The following is a 23,274-nucleotide window of genomic DNA, read 5'->3' as shown; positions in this document are numbered from 1 at the left end:
TGTGCAATGCACATACCAAAGATTTCTATGTGGCTTAGTTTATTTACAGTCTGTTTTTAATGCTGCTGATTTCACAGTCCTCTGTGACTGTAATTCAGAAAACTTTAAAATCTGCTATTGATTGTTTTTAATTAGTATATGAGTAAGGGTCACTGATTTGGATGCAGATCTTTGACATAATGATTCCAAAAGAATTTTCATGTCATGTTCTGCTTCACCCTAAGACATCAGGTTAGTGAATCATTAGCAGCAGAATTATTTCTCTCCCTGAACCAACAAGGTCACTAGGATCTAGGTGAAAGCTGTTTTACTTAGAAAAATCCATGGCCTAATGGTCTGGGTGATGGTTGTTGAAGACAAAGCATGAATAGCGTTCATCTTTACAGAGTAAAATGCAATTCTTTTCAGGCTTATTTATTCCACTTATTATTTGTAGTGGCAATTTGCCTTTGTTACCAGCGTCGTCTTGCAAAATTAAATTATGAAGTTTATTTGATTATGTAGATAATGGAAATACTATTTCACCTTGATGTGTGCTCAATCTACAGATTATTATTATTGTTATTATTTTTTATTATATCATCAGCATCATCATTAGAATTGTTGAATGTGCCCTTTGGATTAGTCCTTACCTGACAGGATTCTGTGCTTCAGAACTCACATTTACTTCTCTATTAACCTCAGCAAATAGAAGATCGTGATGAACAAAAAATAATCTTACAAAAATAAATAGTGCAGTTGATTCACTGAGCTCCATGTATTTCTGTGGAGGAAACAGCAGTCTCTCACTGCTAGGGGTCTCCCCTAGAGCAGCATCTGGAGGGCTCTGCAGGATGTGCAAGGGATGATGATCCCTTCTGCTTCCCACTAGAAACACCCCAATTCCACTTTGGCTCAGCCGTGAGAACAATGATGACTGCACTTGGCCCCATGTAACAGTCTGAAGACTTTCATAATTTATGTTCTTATCATGTTTTAATTCAGATCTGGTGGCAGCTGTTATATTGAAAATAGTGTTTTTATGCTGTTTATCCTCTGCTTGAATTCAGACCACTTGATAGAACATTTTCAAACATACTTTGCTGTGTAGGTCTTAGCTTTGGCTGAAAGGAACCACTGCTGATCATTTTCTCTTAATTTCCGTTTCTGTTTAGTCAGTTTTACAATTACAGAAGCTATTGGATGACTGACAAATGCTGTAATAGCATTTCGTGGCATAGCCTCAGCACACCTGTATAGAGACTTTCTTAAGGTTTGCTAGGAAAATTCACTCACATATCTCTGGAGAAATACCAAAGTGAAAAATAAATCCCTTCTAAATTTAGCATGGAGAAGCACTTGATCTTTTCAATTCACCACTATCTTATTAGCTGAACACCAAAAAACCTCATAGAGGAAGCTGTGGAACTAAATGTTTTGGGCATGTTGAAACACCCCCTTTGCTTTAGTCACCTGCATGGATTTCCCTCAGTCACACAAATTTCTTTCTCCAATGCCTTCCAGGAACCACCAGGTTTCCTGGGCAGGTGTGGCACATCCACACAGTTGTGTTAATAGTGGTACCAGCAGGGAAGGGCAGTTTGGTGGCCACAGGTTCATTGTTACTAGAGTTAGATTCTGTCTCTTCTAAGCAACAAGAGCACAGCATTAAAAATATTTGAACTCTCATACTCTCGTGTTGTTTTGTCCTAATTTCTTTCCTATCCATTTGGGAAGAGCTTGAAAATTTAATATAACATAACTCAATATCAAATTGGTGTCATTCACCATTCTGCATTTCTTATGCTTGCTACATTTCCCATTTCCCCCCAATAAAACACTGGCGTTTTTAGGGCTTTGTTTGTTTGTTTGTTTGTTTGTTTGTTTGTTTGTCTGGGGTTGTTTTTGGGGTGGGGTTGTTGCTTGGTTTTGGTTTGGTTTGGTTTGGTTTGGTTTGTTTGTTTGTTTGTTTGTTTTTTGATTGGCTACCCAAATTGCCATTTGCTATTCTCTGATACAAAACCTAGTAATTTCCTTTTTCTGGTGGAAAAGCTCTTTGTGTTGATGCACAGGTTATACATTACATCTAATGTGAAAGAATAAGACAGGTAAGTAATATCATCAAGTACTCTTCACAGAGCATGTGGAAATACTAGGTGGTGTTTATTGATTTAGCTGAGTTTTACAAGAGGGGCTGCCTAGGCAATACCTAGATTGAAACCAGGGTTTAAAGTTGATGCTATATTTGAAAGACGTTTTAATGGCCTTGGGGCAAAATGATTTGTGTTGTTTTGGCTAGACCAAGGTTACAATGAAATATTGTCTTTATTACTTCTGCACCAGGGTTTCTCTGCCACTGTTGGGAATTAAAATGTGAGTGTTAAAGATTTACTACATGGAGAAAAGCAGAAAATATAAAGACCCTCAGGATTCAGATCCAGGGCAGGTGGCCGTGCCACCACCTTGCAGTCAAACATGGGCCATTATGGAATTGGTTGTTGCAAATAATAAATGCTGGATTACAAACAGACTATCTTAATCCTGTTCCTATCATTGTATGAGGATAACACTTTTGTATGATTAAAAAGGTCCATTTTTGAATTAAACAACAAAGCATCTGTAGTTCCCAGCGGGGAAACTGAGAAGCCCACAGCTAAGCAGAACAGTCCTGGCTGTTCCTCCAGCGGGTGAGGAACTAAACAATAAAAGCAGATATAAATAGAAAAGCCTATCAGGAATTGCAAAAAAACAATTTTTACCAAGCTAATTATTATGTACTTGCATGTATATTTAAAGGTAGGCAATCAGTTTTACTGGTTTTCAAAAAGAGAGACACCTCAGTGCAGAATTGGCTTGAGAAAAATTATTTCCTAGATTTTCGTGGTGCCAGAGAATTTCACTAAAGCAGCCAAGGAAAGAACTTTCATATCTGTATATTCAAGATACTTGCTTTTACACAGCAGTTCCTGGGACCAATGTGTTTTTTACTGCCTCTCTAGACTAGACTGGCTGTAGGGATCTAAATAAAGCTTCACATATTTTCCTACAGTATTTTAATACCTTTACCAGCACCTTACTGTGCTAATTTTCATGATTATAGACCTTCACAGCTGACCCTGGCTGCTAAACACAGTTACACAAAGCATCTCTTTCTATTTACTGATATATGTTAGTGTATTACTGAGCTACTTTCACATGGTATCATTTACATTTTGTCCAGCTTCACTGAGAGGTCACCCTCTCACTTAGCGGACCTCCACACAATATGACATTTAATCAAACTATTTAACCAAATTATTTAATGGCAATAATGTTGAAGTGTAGAATGTGGGTAGCACAGCAGAAAATGTTTCCTGAACACAGGGGTTACTATTTTGTCAGACATCCAAGAGCAACTGCGAGTATTTTGGGAGCATTAATGATGCTGTTTTTTCAGTAGCTACAGTTCCTGGGTGTCCATTTCAGCCAGGTCTAAACAAGTTTGCTCAGTTTGCCTTCAGCAAGTTGTTTTGTTTTACAGTGTTGGTGCACTTAAGAGCGTGGTTAAATTTAGCATCATGTAATTATTTATTTGGAAACAGACTTATTAACCAACCACATACCTGCTGGCTGTATCTCAGAAAGAGACACTATAAATAGCTTTACATCAGAATAAATTGGACACTGGCATGAGGAAAATACAGCTTTTTACTTGGCTTCTTTTTCTCTCCTTAACGTTCTCAGCACAAAAAGCTGAGATATGCATGCAAATATGAATTGTGATCTGAGCTTGTTCATTAGAAGAGAACAAATTTGTGTGAGCGCAGGAAGCACATCAGATCTCTGAATATAAATAGACTAAGAGGAAGCTGAACCAGATAAGTATTTCCTCAGACTTCTCATCTAAAGGAAATTAGCTGCATTAATTCATGGAAAGTACATTTGCTGTTATTGGGAATCCTAGCAGGAGGTGGATGGGAAGGGACCCCTGGGTGATCACCTGCTCCATGCTCCAACCAGGATCACACCCTGCGCAAGGAGAGCCTGCTGAGAGCCATCCTCCTAGAGTTTAACCTCAGATTAACTTTTAGAACTTCATTTATGAAGTTCTTCTGATTGATTTTTATCAAATGTATTTACTAATTCTTTTTCCCCTCATTTTTTACAATTATACAGTGGTGGCTTTTAGCCTGCTTGTCAACCCTTTAATTTTATATAGATGTAAATAACTACCCAGCATTTCCGTAATGGAACAAAGCCTAAATCTGCCAGTGGAACAAAAAGTAGCTGCTCTCAGAAACCTGCAGAAAATAAATAGCTGAGACTTTATATTACAAAATTTGTAATTCTCACTAATGCTAAAGTAGATCTGATTTTTATGAAAGGCAAACACAATTGTAATTTTTTTTCCTTGTGCCAGATATTTATTTCAGATTGTTTATCAGAACACATACAAGACTACAGACAGTCAAAATCCTTTTCCCACAAGGAAAAGAAAAGCTGCCAGCAATAAAAATATTTGTTGCCATGAACAGATAGACTATGATTACAGAATAGAATGCAGTTCTTAGAGTTTTTAATTTGAATATTTTTACACTCAAAATACATCTTTTTACTCTGAATTCACTCTATAAAAAAGGAAAAGCTGTTTAAAAAGTCTAAAGATCTAAAATGTCATAATTAAAAATCACATTTGTAACTAAATTCAAAGTTGTGACTTCAAAGAAAAATCAAAATGCTCTTGTGACCTTCTCTTGAGAAAGTTTTCAGAAGTAGAATAGAATGAGCAAAGCATTGCATATTTTCTACCAGTGCATCTTCAGCATATCCAGCACTAAATATTCTATATTTTAAAATGGTTAAAACCATCTTCTTCTTGATCAAAAGCCAATGTAAACGTACACCTAAAAAATACCAGAACCTGTGGACCATTCATTATAGCAAACTGTATGGTTCATTACTTTGGAAAAAAATATTAGTAAGCCAGCCAGATTTGACCACTAGTAATTTATACTATCCAGTTTGGTTTAATTCAAGTGATATCACAAAATTATAATCCTTAGCAAACACTAATCATTATTCATCCCATTAACAAAATTAATAAAAGTAATCTTGTAGCATTAGATAAAAGGGATTCTTCCCAGTGCCCTTTTGTTTTTCAGACTGCATTCAGGACACAATTTGAACCCTTCTGCACAATTTTTGTGTGAATCTTTCTTGTGCAGACCCCATTAGACTCATTCTCCTTAAAGCCAGCATTAGATATCTCATCTGCTTATCCACGGAAGCACTTGCAGGAACTATCAAGAGGCTGTCAAGAGGCAGAGGACGTCACACTCTATAAGGAGCAAAATATTTCTTCCCTTGCAGATGGCACCCAGTTTTATCTCAGCAAAACACCAGCTTCTGATGAATGTTGTTAAGAAATCTTAGAGACCAACAGCTCTATGACTTGGGTTTCTGTAAATCTGACACAGTTGGAGGCAAAGCCATAGTGAGAATTAATTTTGCCTGCCATTGTCAGCCTGGATACAAATAACTGAATACCTGGATATGGCTGATATGTGGTGCCTTTATAACATCTCTCCCGAAATACTATGCTCTTAGTACTGCTACCTACATGACATTTAAAAAATAAGGCCAGTAAAATATTCACCAGTACTTTAGATGGCCAAAATCATCTTACAAAGACCAAAAATTAAGAAAGACAAAAAACTCATAACTGTTTCAGTTGCATATGCTGAGAGTGGTCAGTGCTAGTCAGGTCCTGGCTGTGGGTAATCTGACCTGTGAAACAAGCAGCAAAACAATTGAGAAACATACTTTTGTTGCATTTTTCTATTCTTTCCTGTTTAGCTAAGCAGAATCAACAAAGCAGTTGTCAGGACATGTTTAGCAATTCCATACTCTGCCAGTCAACACCCTCTTCTATTAACATCAGTGTCTGGACTCAACTTTGATAAAATTTTGTTTTATTGAAATTTGGCTTGGGAAAAAATCCAAACATGTAAAGCACCAACAAAATAAATTAGTGTTTCAAAATATTCAGTATGTGGAAATGGCTGGGTTTTATAATAGAAGCTGCTCATACTTTTTGATAACAGACAAAATTGCTGTCTGAGCTTCAAATGTATCATTTAAATTTAAATCCATGAAGGTTGTCTCTACTTTAGTTTTTCTATGAAAGTTTTGGAAGTCTGTGAACATCAGATTAAAGTCCATCAAAAGGAATAAAATAACTCCAAAGGAAAAAAAAGTACTTTGTTCCTGAAACACAAGGAAAAGCTTGCCTTGTATATATGTAAAGAAAAATTTGGCTGTTCTTGATCAGAGCATGGTTTGGGGTGCCCCCTGCTCCCAATAGATAGTTACTCATTCAAGCCATTAATATTGCAAGTATAATCCTAACTCTTAGCCAGATTTATCTATCAATAACCTCACCAAGGCATCAATCTTGCTGTGGCATACTCATCTTAAGGAATAAACAGCATTTTTTTCCAAATGCTGTAGGTTACTAACACAGACTTGTTTACAGTAATCATCGTGCAGGTTTTGCTACCCATTTTCAGGGTTAATTCAAATCCTGGGCTTTCGTGATTGAATGTAAACTGATTCTAATCTCACTCAAAAGGTTTTATGTGCAAATTTTCCTTCACAGGACAGGAAAGTGTGAATATTTATGGCATGATATCCTGCCCCTCCTTCTCTGTTTGGACCTGACAAACTGTTTATTACCACGTCTGGGAGCAGTGGGAAGGACACCTCCCTCCTGAGCTGAATTGGCCCCCATTCCTGCCATGTTCTTACTTGAGTTCTGATCACATATTTGTTCAGAAAGTCAAAATATAGCTTTGCTGCTCAAGGTAGAGGCAAACATCCAAAAAAAAAGAATTGTATTTTAAATAATCCTAGTTTAGGATTACTGAAATAAGAGTGATATAGACTAATAGCCATAGTATAAACTAATAGTAATATTGAAAGTAATATTGAAAATTATATTGAAAGGCAGTGACTCACAAGACCGTCTCAGTAAACCCTGGCCTGTAGTGCAATTGCATATTCACCCTCCTCCCTTGGGGAGAAATTCTTAATGTAAACTAGGATTTGGATTAGTTCTGTAAAAGATTCAAGTATAAGATCAATATTTTAATTTTTTTTGTCAGTTTGAGTTTTGCAGAATTAGGTAGGTACATAAAAAATAATCTTACTGTCTTATGATTTTGAGTCAAGAACATACAAAAGGAGGGTTTAAACAGTGATAAAAACATTTGTCATCACTGCCATTAATTGCTGCTTGAGGACTTTCCCAAACTATCTTTAATCTTAATACAATCCACCCTGCTTGTTGAAATAATAATAAAATCCAGCATTTGTATGCCTGTTTTTTATTGTCTCCACTGCTCTTTTTCCAGTATCAGAACTGAAATACCACACCTACCTTGCAAAGCCATTTCTGAGTGGCCCCATTTCTTTTAAGCAACAGCTTTGATCTTCATTGCATAGTTGAGGGCGTTCAGATCTAAAGACATTTTTCATGTTAATTGTTCAGCAAATCTGACCTTTTTCCCTTTTTAAGCATAGTATTTTGACTTAGCTCTGTTTAAGTGCACTGTACCAAAAGTTGATTGTAACACTAACTGGAATGGCATACGTTATAAAATCTATATTGCTGGTTATTTTTATTGTTTATGTTCTTTTAATTTCTGTCTGACATAAAACTCAGTATGTTGCTGTTTTACCTCACAGCCTCCGACTGGCCAAAGACATCAAACCAGCTGTAGTTCCCTGATTTTTGATTTCCTCTAAAATAAAATGGACAAATGTGATTAAGGGTTGGAACTCCTAAATTCCACAGAAGTAGGAAGTGACAGCAGATGTCACTCAGTAAAGTAGACCATCTCAGCAGATGGGCAAATATGAAACGCAAAGGATTTAATGATATCATTTGGTTTTAATATGATAGAAATAAAATGCCTTGTCAGTAAAATATAACCAGACAGTTGCTTTGTAGTCATTTTGGATACATGGCTGCTAATTCAAAGTCCTGCTGCCTTTGCAATATTAATTATTCTGTGCCTCTTTACAGCAAGAATACGTGTCAGACCAGCTGAACATACCACATGCAGCTGTAGTGGATCGGAAATATCTGTTACTCTATTTGCAATTTGACATTAGTGAAAGATACAGGAAAACAACTTTGTGAATCATTTTCAAGAATCTAGTTGATGTATCAGACAAAATTATAGACACAGGACTTCATTCCATGTTTTGGAGTGGTTTTCCCCCTGTAGAGGTATGTGGAGTTGTGTCTCAGAGTAGAAAAGCAGTTCTGTAGGGCTGAGAGCTGTGAATGTGAACTGCCTCAGGGGAGATGGGGCTGCAAGCTTTGTGCTTAATGACATATGTTCCCATTAAAACGTGTAAGTTGTTCTCTTCTACAAGCGGTTAACACCTTTTTAATCAGGCCATTTATTTCTTTTACAAAAATAAGCAGCCCCGGTTGGAACATGATAGCATTTTATTGTCAGCAGTGTGTACATACATTTATACCCATATTAAAATATGTATTTACACAATTTTCAGTGGGATTGAACGTATCTGAGACCCATAAACATAACATACTACTTGTGGCACATATAATACAAATTCGCAGTGTGAGCAAAGCTGTGGTACTCAGTAATATCCTGATGCCATCAGAGATGCTATTTAATTAAAAGCTGCTTCTCTTAAACATGGTGAGTACATGAGGTCTGCTGCTTTGAATCTCACATGCTTATGAAATTTTGATCTTTGGAAGACAGGCTAGGGTGTATCTATTTCACTGAGCATTGAATTTTCTGAGATGGATGAATTGTCTGGCATCTGAGGAAAAATAGTATTTTTAGTATGTTTAATTACAACTCAGGTTGTTTATCATGTTTTCTAGGATGAATTTCTCAATCCTGTTTTCATGTTATTTTGACTGCCCCATGTATTAATTGTTAAACTCATCTTTTGTGACAACACCCAGAAGGCACCCTTTTATAAATCAAAAGTAAATATATTACCCTACCTTGCAGGAGTGCCATAAGGCTTAATTAGTTCATTTTTGTAAAGTGTTCTGAGATTCCCAGATCAGCATCAAGTGTTTGTTATTAATTATAGGATCTAGGGAGTATATTGGATGATTTCTTAATTTAATTTCCTTCAGGCAACCTTAAAATAACTAATTTTGTAACATCTTTGTTCTTTTAAATTCCTAAATCACATTTGCTCTTGGCTCAAGTAATTCTGTATATGTTTTCCTCTCACTTACTGTATTTTTATTTCTAGACTTCTTTATTCATACAGTTTTATGAAAAACAGTCCTTTACTGTTTTCCCTGTGAATTCTGCTATGTGGATTATTCTCTAATAAGAAGGTTTTGTTTAAACATTAGATGGTGGGTTTTTTCCCTGCAGTTGGGGGATGTTAAGTAATTTACTTGGCTTCCCCAGGGAAATTTGCAGAGATTACATGGCACTGCTGTGATTTATCATTTCTACTTTATTTCTGACTCATAAAGCATGCATTATTTTGTGTTTACTTTCAGCAACAGATCACAGGAAATTTCATCATCAATCAAAGCATTTTAAAATGGGGAGAAGTGATAAGGTGACAAAGGCACAGCCAGCCACTGTGGTTATTGGAGAATCATTTATGCTTCATTGTGTCGTAACACTTCTCATTTTATTGCTTCCCCAGGATCGGGTTCATGTCGCTTTAGTTACTCAGATCCCAGCATCACGGTGTCCTACAGTAAGAACAGTTCTGCAGATTGGACTCAGCTGGAGAAAATTAGGTTTGTTACAGCTTTTTAATAGTTTTCATGTTTTCCAGCTGAGCAGTTGGTGTTTAAACCTGGCTCTTTTAAAACTTGTTTTATTTGTTAACTTTTCAGTTCTTCTTGTTCATACAAAAGATGAGGGGTGAAATTTCTGGCTAATTGCAGAACTGCCACCAGGTTTGGTAAATCACAAATTCATCCATTGAGTACGTGGGAAGTGAGGAAGAGAATCACTTCACACTTAAAATGCAACTCCAATAACCAGCAGGTTAAGGTGCCTGAAAAAAAGCAAAACTTTGATGACTTTTTGTGTTTTAGCACCATTTTTAATGTCAGCAAGGGTCATATTTTAGAATGTTTCAAGTTTACTCTTTGGTAGAATAAAATGTTCAATATAAACATTTTATAGTTTGACATGAGCACTTGGCTCTTAACATTCTTGTAAGAACAAGATTATGATGAATAGTGCCTTGCTTTTAAACCAACTGGCATACACGAAAACACAAAGGATTATGAATGGAAAATTCAAATCTTATCATCACAATATCCACACCTTTAAAGAGAGAGACAGTGTCAGAGATGGATTTTTCTAAGAGAGCATATTTTATTAAGCAATAATAGGAAAGGCATTTTGTGCAACAGCATAAAAACATAATTATACAACTGGTGAAGAAAAAGCTGTTATTTATTTGTTACGTACTCATAACATCTCAGTGTGCCTTACTGCATTACCTCAGTGTCAGTGCTATAAAAGTGACTTGCTTGAGCCTATTTTCCGTCCATTGAGGCAATTTGCAGAGCAAAAGGATCCTTAATTTCTGATGAATAAGCAAAACTCTAGCTGCAAGGTTGTGTATTTCAGTATCTCAACCTCCAGCTTCATGTGGGAGTGAGACTACGATTTCATTGAAAAAACCATAAATCACATTCAATTTTAGTAAAACAATTGGTGCTAATTCTTATCTCAGAAAAATATGAAGTGAGAGTAATTCACTGGAGGCACTGAAATTGCCTCAGAGTAACCATACAATACATTCTATTTTTCTCAGAGTGATGCAAAATTGCACACCTAGTCTATAACAGCTCAGTTGCTCTCATAGCTCTGCAAGCCAGGAAACTTAAGAGTTGTGAGGATGCAAACACAAGCCCTTGAGACCAAATTTTTTTGAAGTTAACGTGCATGCAGTTTGACCTCTCTTTCCTCAACTTTGATGCTGGAGCCAGCAATAGAAAATAGGTCAGTAGAGCAGTGTCGTGCGAAGTGGGGAGGATGAATTATGGAAGGATGCTCGTTCCTCCCGTGGTCCGTATGAATTGCAGTGTTTATTCCAATGTGCTTCAGCAGATTTCACAGCCCTACATCCAGCTCCAGGGAACGGCGGGAGAACTGGGGAGAGATGGGAGGGGAGGGCAGCTGTGAAGGGGAGGTGTTGTGTTTTGTAGGTGGGATGTCAGCTCTGCACTGCCGGGAGGGAGGGCAGAGGTCTCTGGGGAAGGCGGGCGCTGTGTGTGGGCCTCGGGAGAGGCAGGACCCCGCCTCGGAGCAGCGCTGCGCCGGGGGGTGACAGACGCGAGGTTTAGCAAGCGCAGGGCCATTTGTGGGGGCACATTCTGGGTGTGAATGTGGGACAAATGCAGCTGCTTCTCGGCATTTTGCTTTGCTTTCAGAAGAGAAGCTCCTCTATTTTCTGCTATAAAAGCAAGCTATTGGTGCCCTTTTTCCCTAAAAGCCCCTGGATTGTCTCTGACAAACTATTCACCCTTCAAACTATCACTGCCAAGGCAGATAGAACGTTGACTAGCTAACATCTTGCAAACCTCAGTTTTGTAACTCCTTGCAGCCTGAGGTTTGAATATAGCTCATTCCCTTGCTGGGTGGTTGTTGAGGTTTAGCCCCACACAGATGCTCTCTCACTCCCCCACCAGCAGGACTGGGGAGAGAACTGGAGTGGCAAAAGCCAGAGAGCTCGTGGGTTGAGATAAAGACACTTCAGTAGGGAAAGCAAAAGCAGTGCCGACAAGCAAAGCAAAGCAAGGAATTCATTCACTGCTTCCCCTGGGCAGGCAGGAGCTCAGCCATTTCCAGGAGAGCAGGGCCCCATCACATGTGATGTTGACTTGGGGAGACAAACATCATTACTCCAAAGATCACCCCTTCCTCTGTCTTCCCCTGCTTTATGGATTGAGCACAGTGTCCTATGGTCTGAAATATCCCTTTGGTCAGTTGGGGTCACCTCCTCCCAGCCTCCCATGCTTCCCCAACTTCTTTGAGGTGATCCTCAATCCTTTCACAGCTCTGAGGACAGCTCTCTGAAGAAGAGCTCAAGGCCCTAATCATTGCCTAGTAGTAATGCTCCAGGTCTGACTCTCCACCCCTCATTCTCCATTTTTATCAGCAAGAGAGAGGACAAATGAATTGTTTCTTTTGTATTGTTCTTGAAGCAGAACATGGAAAGAAAGACAACCTGACCATCCCCATCCACAGAATTATCCTGGCAGCAGGGGCGTGGGATTGGAAGGACACGTTTGTCAGAGCTTTCCTAGTTTTTCTCTCCAACCACTCTGCTCCATCCAAATCTAAAGAGACTGAGACATCAGAAATCAGCAGATTCTTTTGATGAAGAAAAAAATCAAATTTTGTGAGACCTGTTCTTGTAATGAGCTTCCTTAACATTTTCTTTGGCCCATACCTGCAAAATACCTGACAATACCCAGTCACCATCTGTGACCAGCACTGAGCATGGATGTAGTCCTGCTGTATCCTCCTGCTCTCCAAACATCTGCAGTGATCTGTTGTTTATTTCTAGAGCTTGCACTCTCTTAGAAGCCAGGATACCTGTTTGGGCTGGATGTGCACTGCCTGGCACAGTGGGACTCTGCCTAAGGGCAGGTATTTTCTGATCTCCATAGAAGCTTTATCAGCATACAAGGGATGTCAGCACAACCGTGTCACACCTAGTAAATGTGTTAATTGAGGGAAAAGTGTTCCTGACTATGGCTTAAAATTGATCTAATTCCCTGTCATTGTTTTTCAGTGCCCCTTCCAACATCAGCACAATCATCCACATCTTGTACCTTCCTGAAGATGCTAAAGGAGAGAACATCCATTTTCAGTGGAAACAGGATTATGTTCAGGCTGGTGATGTGTATGAAGCCTGTTGGGCATTGGACAACGTTCTGATCATAAATGCTGCTCACAGAAAAGTTGTGTTAGAAGATAATCTGGATCCTGTGGATACTGGCAACTGGCTTTTCTTTCCTGGGGCCACAGTTAAGGTTAGTCTGATTTTCCATGGCTTAATGTTATTATTACTCTTCTAAGTAGAAGAAGAGAGTAACATCTAACCAAACTGTGATCACAAGGGTGATCAGGCAACTCCATCTGCTTCTAGCTTTGGGTTCTTTTTAGCTTTGTTTTCACCCTTTCTCTGTCTCATTGGCTCTCTAAAACAATGCAACTTTTCTGCCATGACCAAAACCAAATGGCATTATACTGCAGTGTCAAAGATCGAGCAACAGAAAATGAAAAGTTTCCTTTTACCAAAACAGTGCAATATTTTTGAAACAAATTCAAATTCTTTCTGTTAGATATTTTAAATACATGCTTTTTAACTTGGTCTTGTTCAGCTACAACTACTTACTTCACAAATCATCACAAAAAAAAAAGGTTTTCCATTTTTTCTGTCTGTGAATATCTCATCTCTTTGCAGCATGCATTTGGGTAGTGGCTGCTCCTTAGGATTCTCTTTTTCAGTATGATCCTGTTTTGATATGTGAGATACAGCAAGATCAAGATCCACTCTACTTTAAGAGAAACTCTAAGGAGGACAACAAGATCTCTGTGCACAGAGTACCTTCACATGCAGAGTTGTTCAATATTCAGAAAAGAGCTGGATTCTTGCTGTCTATGTTTCAAAGCAGCCAGAAGTTCAACAGCTGATGACTTTCTGGTTTCATCCTATTTTCATTCACAAAAGCAGTTTTGATGTCAGGGTTCATTTATGATGCCGTTAATGGTTTTGGCAATTGCACAGGAAACAGATGTCGAATACTGAGGGCAGTAAGAGTTTGGTTTTGGCCTCATCCTTTTCCCACAGAATCTGATACAAACGGCTTCAAATTAATAGGTTAGGAAATAAATATTCCCACTGATCTACTAATCATAGTGCCATCTTATTAACTCTTTGGGGTTTTTTTACTTCAGCAAGTAAAGTACTTTTATATATTGGCAAAGTTTTTACACAACATTTTAGAATCAAGTAATGTCCTGAGTATTTAATGAATACTTTGTGATTGGTTAAAACTTGTTGTTTTGTCAGTCTCATCTCTGGATTTGGAAATCCAGTCCACGTATATGACGGTGTGAAAGAAAACCACGGATTAATGTACCATAGGCACTGTTACTTTTCTCAGTTGTCCAAGCCTTTCTGAAACACCTATACCATCTAAAATTCAGCAAATAAGCCTCTTTTTTGTTGCTGTTTATGAGGTTTTTTTGTTTGGTTGGTTGTGAAAGTTATTTAGGGGTTTGTTTAGTTAAACTCAGCTGCTTGTGCCAATACACAACTAGGTGCTTACGAAAGACGAAGGACCTAAACCTGGAGATCACTGAGCACTGAGAATTTCTGGACAGAAATCCCATCAAGTTTAAACATTATGAGTGACATGAGTGAGGTGTCACCAACTTGCCATTCCTCCAAGCTCATCTTCCATTTTAGGTACAAGTGAAATGTGCAAATTTCTGTTTCCAGCTGACCTCTGATTGTGTGTAGCCACTTACACCAGGCTGAGGCTATGTGTAAGACTGTGGTGTAGGCACACTGGATTAAGGCTACATATGAGGCAGGCCTTTAAATCTTCATGGGACCCTGAAGTGTGTCTGTATTGTCACCAGAACACTCCTTCACTCAGTTCATTTTTAGCTTTTGCTGCAGTCTTCCTCAGATTTTCAGGAACAATCTTGCCAAATATAATTTGAACAGATTTTGCAATGTGAATTTCACGTTATGTCAAAAGTAAGACTACAAATTGGGTCAAGATTTACATCAGATCAGCATAAAACCTGTCGTAGCATTTTAACACCAAGAACAATTTTTTGACAATTGTTTTTTGCTTTTCATGTTTGGAATATTATATTAAAATTTACCAAATCTTTTATTATTTTCTTTAAAACACTTAGCTCTATTCTCAGTTCATCACAAACACAATATTTTGTATAAGTAGAAATGTAAGAATCCTTGTAGATTGTGCTAATGACATTAAATAGGGCATAGAGGAAGGCCATAGGAGATTTCTCTATCGTAGCCGAAGTCATTGTCATACAGAATAATATTTGAGAAACCCTAACAGTGTTACAGGAGTAGCTTGCATCACAGATAATTCTAGTTCCCTTTTTTCTACAAAGTCTTTTTTGCTTCCCAGACAACAAAAACTTGCTAAATAGTCCTGATCTTTGTTCACAAAGTCTGCATAGCAATTTAAATTTTTTCTTTACATTTTTACTAGGGGATCAGCAAATTGTGGTCTCACAGTTGTCTGTAGCTTCCTCACAAGGGGAGCAGAGGGGTAGGCACTGATCTCCTCTCTGGTGACCAGTGATAAGGTCTGAGGGACTGACGTGAAGCTGTGTCAGGGGAGGTTTAGGCTGGCTATGAGGAAAAGGTTCTTCACCCAGAGGATGGTTGTGCACTGGAACAGGCTCCCCACGGCAGTGGTCACAGCACCAGCCTGGCAGAGTTCAAAAAAAGCATTTGGAGAATGCTCTCGGGCATGTGGTGTGACTCTGGGGTTGTCCTGGGCAGGCCAAGAGTTGGACTTTGATAGTCCCAGTGAGTAGCTTCCAATTCAGGATATTCTTTGATTTTATGAAGTTTCATTGCTGAATCATGCTAACTTTTTAACTCTCACCCATGTCTTTAAAGTTCCCATACTCACTATCACAGTGCCGAATATCATTCCAATTTTTCCCTGATACCCAAGTGTGCTGGTGCCATACAAGTTTCAATTCATATGCTCTCATCCCTTCTCAATTAATATTTTAGAAAAAATAGGCGTAAAAATATTTCTTGAGGATCTAACATGTAAGATTAGGCCATTAGACCACTCTCTGTCCTTGACAGCAAATGACAGCAGAGTTTGCATCCACCTAGGCAGATGCTCTCCTCCCAGAGGAGTGGTGTCATCCTTGCTGCCTACTGAGTCCCTGGCTCGTCTTTGTGGGTACATCCCTTGAAGACAGCACCACTGGAGTGGAGAGTATTACAGGGAAATTTGCAGCAATGTGTTCACTCCAGTTTGGTAGGTTTGGATGCTGTGTTCTCAATAAACATTGTGGGAACTTTCCTGTGCCCAGCTTGGGAAGCAGTTTCTCCTCCTCCCCCAGTCTGCTAGAGCTTGGCCCAGGGATTTCCTTACATTTTTTGTTGCCCTCAGGAGCAGTTGCTACTCGTTTGAAAGCACATGGCCGGTTGCAGACGCAGCTGGACCTGGCCACTGAAATAGGATGCAAGCTGAGAGATAAGCCATTGATCTTGTGTGTTTTGGTTCCAAAGAAGACAGCAAAAGGCAAGAGAGATGCTGTTAGCAAGGCCAAGCAACCCTTAGGAGATTAATTGGATCCACTGGAATGTGTTTATCTGCGTCGGACTGTGTGGAAGGGTGTTGAACAGGATAAATTCCTGACTGGGTTTCCATATTTCCAGTGACAGCTCTGAGCATGAGCACAGCCTCACAACTGAGCATGGTTAGGATGTTGCTCTGGTGGTTGAGGCTGCTGAAATGCATGGAAGAATGCTGTGCTTCCATCAATAATGCTCCTTGGATCTCTACTCCTATGGAACAGAAAAGTTATTTCAGTTTTCATTGGGCACCTCTTATGTATTGTATATTTGACCAGAAATTTCTGAGCTTTGAGGTACAACATTTGTAAGTTCTTTTGTTTTCTCTGATTGCCCTAGTCCAAAATGGGTTGCTCAAGCTCTAAAACTAATTTTGAGAAGGGAGAGAACCTCAGTAGTCTTCGAGTTTATGTTTTTGCACTGCTTTGATTACACAAAAATAACACTGAGACCAAACCACCTGTCTCTGGGATTTTTCCACTTTGGGAAAGAGCAGTATGGATCATTACAGACACCAGAGTGACAATGTATTTGGTTGTGGTGTGTTAACCCAGTGACACTTACCATCTTTGAGAAGAGTCAAGTTAAAGAATTGCTGTCTCACAGTAGTTGTAGCCACTCTTCATTTGGGGGCTGGAGGTTGCCATTCAGCTGGACAGCTTGGTCTGTTTGGTCTGCAGGCTTTGGGGACTACACCTGAGGCTGTTGGTGCTAAGCTCTGTGTGGCAGCCTGACATGGGGTAATGGGGGCAGGTGTTTGCCAGCCTCACTGAGCAGGTTGGGTTTAGGACTAGGGAATGGTAACTGATCCATGTTGTTTACTGCTATGGGCATGACCAATAAACCCAGAAAATATTCCAATCACAGAATCCTGATTCAGTAAGCCCTTTAAATAACTGGTGGTCACATTCAGCTCATTTTCATTTCCCAGATATGCATGCCAGTGTGGCAGAAGCGAAAGTTGCATAAGAAAAGAGTAGGAGAACTAAACATTCATACCCAGAAAAATATGCTGAAAATATGTGTAAAACACTGTGACCTTTAACCACACCCTGAGCAGAGCAGGGCTCTGCACATCCTAGATCTGCAGGTCCTTCCTGAACCTGCGTTGTTGCGTGTTGCTGAGCAGAGAAGACATGCACACAGGCCTGGGAATTTGTCAAAAGAGAAAGGCTGATTAAGCTATTTGATCCTCCCTCATTCCAGAGCAGATTTCCAAATGTCTGAATACTCTGTTAATTAATGAAACAGCTTCAGATTGTCTTCTTGTAAAACAAACATCCTGATCCATATATATCTTTTGGGTTTGTTTGTGCTAAAATGAACAAGATTGTTTTCCTTTTCTTTTGCTTTTAAATTCTTTAAAAGGTGTTCAGGTATCCATTTTCTGAATTAGTTCAATTATATTTGTTAGAAGGATGAGATACATATTCTATGCATGCCAGTGTGAAAATGGCAGATTGAAATTGCTATGACCTTATATTGGTCAAAATTACAAAGGTGTAGATTCTTCTGACAAGATTCCTTTGTTTTTTGAGTAAGATATAACAAGGCAGTATTTGGTCTGTGGGCCAAACCCAGCCTTCTAGCCAGCTGCTTTGCCTCCCAGGAGCTCTTATCCACCATATCTTCCTGGGAAGAGACAGGCAGACTTCCTGCTGCACCTCATCTGAGAGACATTCCTGCTTCTCTGTGGGTGGATGGAGGAGTGTGAGAGGGGAGGAGAGTTGAAGAAAGCAGTGCAGGGTGTACAAAACCTGTCAACCGGCTCCCTTTAGATTGTGGCCATTCTGAGCTGTGCCCATGAGGAGGCATTTGAGAGGGCTGGATCTAGCCCATGGATGGAATAGTGGAATTGCTCTTGCTTTTTTTTTTTTTTTTTTTTTTTTTTTTTTGCTAATAATCACACTTGTCATTAAAATAATGATACTTAGATACAATGCCTAGGAGTTCATTAGAACTGACAGGTGGTTGGCTGCAGTGCTGTGAGTCATTTGGGCAGCTGAGAATTGATGTTGGGCAGCAATGCTGAACCTACACCTTCGTCCATGCCAGTTCACTGTGGCTTGGAAGTGTGGGGAGGGACAGCAGGGAGCCAGCATTAGCTCTGAGCTGGTGTCAAAGCACAGGGGGTCTTTCCTGCCTCCTAGAAGGAAAGAATTTGATCTTCACAGGTCACTGTGAGATGTACATCAATAAAAACAACATGAATTCACCCATTAGATGCCAAAGAGTAGAAACAACTTTGCTTGATTCTTTCTCACTCTGATTTTACAGTGCTGTATATGCACACACCGTTGCTTTCAGAAGAGCAGATGATGCTCAGGGCAGAGTGCTCCAAACATCAGTAGTTCCTGGTAGCATGGAGGAATAGTTCAGATCGTGCCAGTTCAGTGACTCATTAAGGAAACTGGAGTGATCAGTACAAACATCATGAAATGTCCTAGAAAACTAAGAACCATACGAGTCATATGAATCACTCATAAACAAGCACAGTGTTTTGAGTATTACCCTTTGAATAACAGTCTATAATTGGAAATGATGAGTGAAAACACACTTTATAAAATGTTTCTTGCTACATCACAGGACAAGTTTCATCCCATTGTTTTGGAAAGGGAAAGTGCACTATAACCCTCTGTGCTCCTGGCCTGCTTGTGCAGCCAAGGGTTTTGTTCTGTAGCCTACACTGAATGATGTAAAATTGTAGCACATGGGAAGGAGTAAAGCTCTGTTTTTCTCATGGGAAGGTATTCTATTCCCATTGAATAGAATGGTTCCTTTGGTTAAGAAAGGGATTTCAGGCTAAGAGCATTAACAGCCAAATCCACAGAATTTAGAATTTGAAGTTGTCCCTAAATTCTGTCACCACACCTTTGCTGTCTGAAACATTGCATACAAAGTATGATTTTATCAAGACTTAACCTTATCCTTGTACCTGCTATCATGTCAAAATTTTAAAATTTTTAAAACCTGCATGACTCGTTTCCAGAAAGACACAATAACTAATTTATAGCTCCATTGACAATGCAGCTTCAATTAATTTTCTTCGTCTTTCTTCTTGTTCCTCTGCTTCTCATATCTCATCTGTTTGCACTGCCTAGATTTTAATTAAAAAACCTCTCCTCTCTAAGGAGCAATCTGAAGTGGCAAAAATAATCACTTAAAATATTACAGTCATTAAAAAATTGGCTGCGGTCAAAGCCACGCATTTTCAATTTGCCGACAAACGATATTTTCGTTTCTTTTTAAAGTGCATTTTGTATTTGAATAGCATACGCCAGCCAGCCTGGCTATCAGAGATGCTCCTCCAGCTGGGTGGGCTGCGTGACAACTCCTTAATGGGGGAAATTGATGGCCCTCTGCTTGTGTAGAGGTGAAGGCATACTGGGCAGATTTCTTTCCATCTGCCATCAGCCCTTTGCAAGCTGGCACTGCCCAAATGCCCAACACATTCATTCCAATGCAAGAAATGTCGCCAAAAAATAAATTGTGAGGCTACAGCTGTCTGAAAGAATCATCAGGGCCATTAGGCCCAGGGGAGATAATATGAAGAGGAGCATCAGTGTTTGTCACTGATAAAAAGCTAATTAAATGATGGTAGAGATGACTGTGAATGCTTTAAAGGCATAGAGGTGAACAACATTTTCTTGGGAGTGCAGGAATGAACCTCAGGAAGATGATATGCAAGACCTCAGCCAAAAATCTGTTACACTGAGGAATTTCACACTAGTGTTTCCTGTTGATGCTTTGCCGAATGGCACAGTTGTATCATTTAGTTGCCCTCTGTTCCACTCTCCAAGTAAAGAAATCCCATACTGTAAAGCCAAGAGGTATTTATTGATTCACAAGTTTGACTTGAACAACCAGGACAGAAGCTGGCTTGGATGAACTTCAGTGCTTCTGTTTACATTCCTAATATTTGTCTTTTGAGTTTCTAAAAATCTTCAGATCTGTGTCCTTAGCTGCAACTGTGACAGAGGCTGATCTGGTTGAGGCTTGTGCTGCTTCCCCTTGCAGGGTGAGCTGGAGATCTCCAGATCCTCCTAGCCAAGAGGTCATGCTGAGGGTAGCTGATGTCTCCTTGCATGGTGCTTGCATGCAAGTCTTTAAAAATATGGAGATTGTTCAGACATATTACATGACGTAGGAGCCCAGATCTCACCTGGGGTCCTTAAGCCATATGGATGCTAAAGAAAGTTGGTCATTATTTAGTTATGAAACCTTAAAGAGGTCCAGTTGTAAAGTGCCTGCTTCACCAAATCTGATTTCTGCTTTTGTTGACCAATGGTTTTCACCAGCCATAATTTAAACAATTCTGCATCTCATATGATCAAGAGGCTTTCCTTAAAGAACCTAAAATCTAAGAAGTGTAGTGGAGGATAAAGAGTGTGACAGGCTCTTGACAGAAGTTTGACATTACAACCATGGATTTGTCTCTCTCCCATTAACAAATGTCTTCATAATGTGTTGTAGGAATCTCATATGAATTAGTAAGTCTTGCTGGGTCTTACAGACAACTTGGCTAAGAACTGTACTGATAAACTGGAAATATTCATAGGCAACAGCAATTTTAGAGTGAAAATGTATTTTCTGTAGTTGTGGTACCAATGTAGCATCAAAGAGTCCTGATCAAGGAATGCACCATTGCTGCCTCTCCAGACACAAACCAAAAAGATAGCCTGTGTCCCAGGACACTGCCATGCAGTTATAAAACAGGGAATCAGCTGGGAATGGGGACATGTGGGAGTAAAAAGAAACACTGCAGGAGGGGAGAATGCTCATCCTGGTCATCAGTGCACTCTACAGTGTAATCATTGATAAGGCTTGCTGAAGAGAGCACTAAGGAAGTGTCTGAAGGAAATCGTCTGGGAATTTGACAAGAGCAGTGGACAGAATGGGCAAGGGCACGCAAGTTTGGTTGCCTCACCAGCACACGTGGTGACAAGCATTGACGGTCAAGGAAAAGTGGCCCACAAGATGGGGCAAATGGGAAATGGTGGAGCCAGGTGAGGATGAGCCACACAGGGCCTTGAAAATGGGGAAAAGCAGTGATGCCATAACTATCCAGTAGACAAACTTCAGAAACATGACAAATTCAGAGTGAAGATTAGATTGAAAATAAATCCAAGAATGTTGAGATTCAGGAATACATCCAGCCAATTTTAATTTTGCCCTATTCTTGCAGAGCAATAGCTTAACAATTACAGCTAGTGAATAAGGTAGTGCCAGATTAAATTAAACTATTTGTTGGGTTTTTGGGGTTTTTTCTCTTGGGATCACCACAGTCCCTGAACAGACCCTGGCTTCTTTCCATTTGGCAACAGGCAGGGGTTGTTTATTTAGGAATACAATGGTTTACTTATGGCAGGCTGATCGTCCCATTCCAGTTGCAAACAATGGGAAACAGCTACTGTTGTGAAATGGCTTCATTCAAGTGCCTGTGTCTTCTGTTCTATTATGTATGTGATCTGGGAGTAAACTTTGTTAAATGATGTTTACCAGATTTGTCGAAGATTATATTCTCTAAATTAACTTTTCCTTACAAATTAGTCACATTTCAGTGTTGTCATTTGCACAAGAACACACTAAATCTTCCACATGCATTTAATCCCATTTAAACAAAATTGAACAGTGTTTTAGTTCTGGACCTACAGATGATGATTCCATGGTAACAAGGACAAATATCATAGGAGTTGCTTTCACTTGGCCCTTTTAGAAACGAATTTTGCATAGCAAGTTAATTTCCTCTTATTTTATCAATTATTTAAATATAAATTAAAATTAAACAGAGAACAAATTTAATCTGGAATTCATAAAAGAGGACCCTTCAACTAAGTAATCCACAGGATCTCCAGTTTAGGGAGAACTTAATCCAGTTAGTTTTAGAACTCATTATATGTCCATTCCACAATTTTTACCTCTTGAGATTAACAAAATAAACACTTGTGAAATTCAGTCCTTAATACTGGAACTATGTAGACTTCCACCACAAGCGTAAAGCCTTTAATTTGGGAAAGAGATAACACAATATGTAAATTGTACTTTAGGGGTTTTTTTCCAAAAACTTGAATTCAAATCTTGGGTTGAACTCAAGAGAAAATGAGTCTGATGGTTTCAATTCTGTCTTTAATCACTTCAAGCCCTACTACAAACCCACAGAATAATCCAACACATTCAGCAGCTTCCTGGATGCTGAACAAGACTGACAAGGTAGCAAGCTAGCTGGGGGCAATGCTGGTGAGGGACCATCTCCTGCAGAGCTTCTTCTGCTCCTGGAAAATTTGGCTGAGTGCTCTTTGAGGTTTTTCTTCCCTCAACAGCCAATTGAAAAAAAAAAAAAAAAGAGCAGTAAAAGCAGTGACAGATAGTGACTGACTGGAAAGTTAAAAGAAAAAACCTGAGGATATTGGCTATACAGGCAAGGTAAATGTGGCAGGTGGGAGAGAATAAGATTATGAGCAGAGGAGCCCTGGCCCTTGCTTGGGCAGCTCAACTCATGGAGCTCATCCACATCTACTTCTCCCATGGGCAGGTGTACCAGGTCCCCGATGGTGGCACCGGGGCAAAAGCATACAAGAAAATGGTGGCACTCCCTCAGAACTTCTTTAAAATCCATACCTGTGTTTTGAGCATATTTCTCTTTCTCACTCTTTTTAAAGGCCTTCAAGGTCATGAGCTTCTGTTACACATTTCATAGGTACTTAGAATAACGGGGGAGTTAAACCTCAGTCTGAACTTCTCTTCTGTGTGGCTGTCTCACATGAGCCAAAGCTGACAGGAGCAGACTGTGATTTGAACCATACGTTGTGTGGTTCATTAACACATAAAATATGCACAAAATACATATTCATAGATACTATGGAGCTGTGTATAAATGCATAAATATAGCTTTAT

At 39.3% G+C, this 23,274-nt stretch overlaps 1 protein-coding gene across 1 annotated transcript in view; it reads left to right on the top strand.

Annotated features, from left to right (window-relative positions):
- Positions 1–23,274, top strand: part of RELN (reelin) — a gene marked incomplete at its 5' end in the record, with an annotated part of 251,119 nt that overhangs the window by 113,148 nt on the left and 114,697 nt on the right. Inside the window, 2 exons of the mRNA XM_066184512.1 lie at positions 9,682–9,778; positions 12,799–13,039. Of these exons, the coding sequence (XP_066040609.1) occupies positions 9,682–9,778; positions 12,799–13,039 (338 nt within the window). The remainder of the gene's footprint in view (positions 1–9,681; positions 9,779–12,798; positions 13,040–23,274) is intronic.

The sequence above is a fragment of the Chamaea fasciata genome, unplaced genomic scaffold (genome assembly GCF_029207755.1).
Source record: "Chamaea fasciata isolate MVZ Bird 193981 ecotype frontalis unplaced genomic scaffold, bChaFas1.0.hap1 SCAF_5, whole genome shotgun sequence".
In the NCBI taxonomy this organism is placed as follows: Eukaryota; Metazoa; Chordata; class Aves; order Passeriformes; family Sylviidae; genus Chamaea; species Chamaea fasciata.
This window is presented reverse-complemented; position numbering and strand designations above follow the sequence as displayed.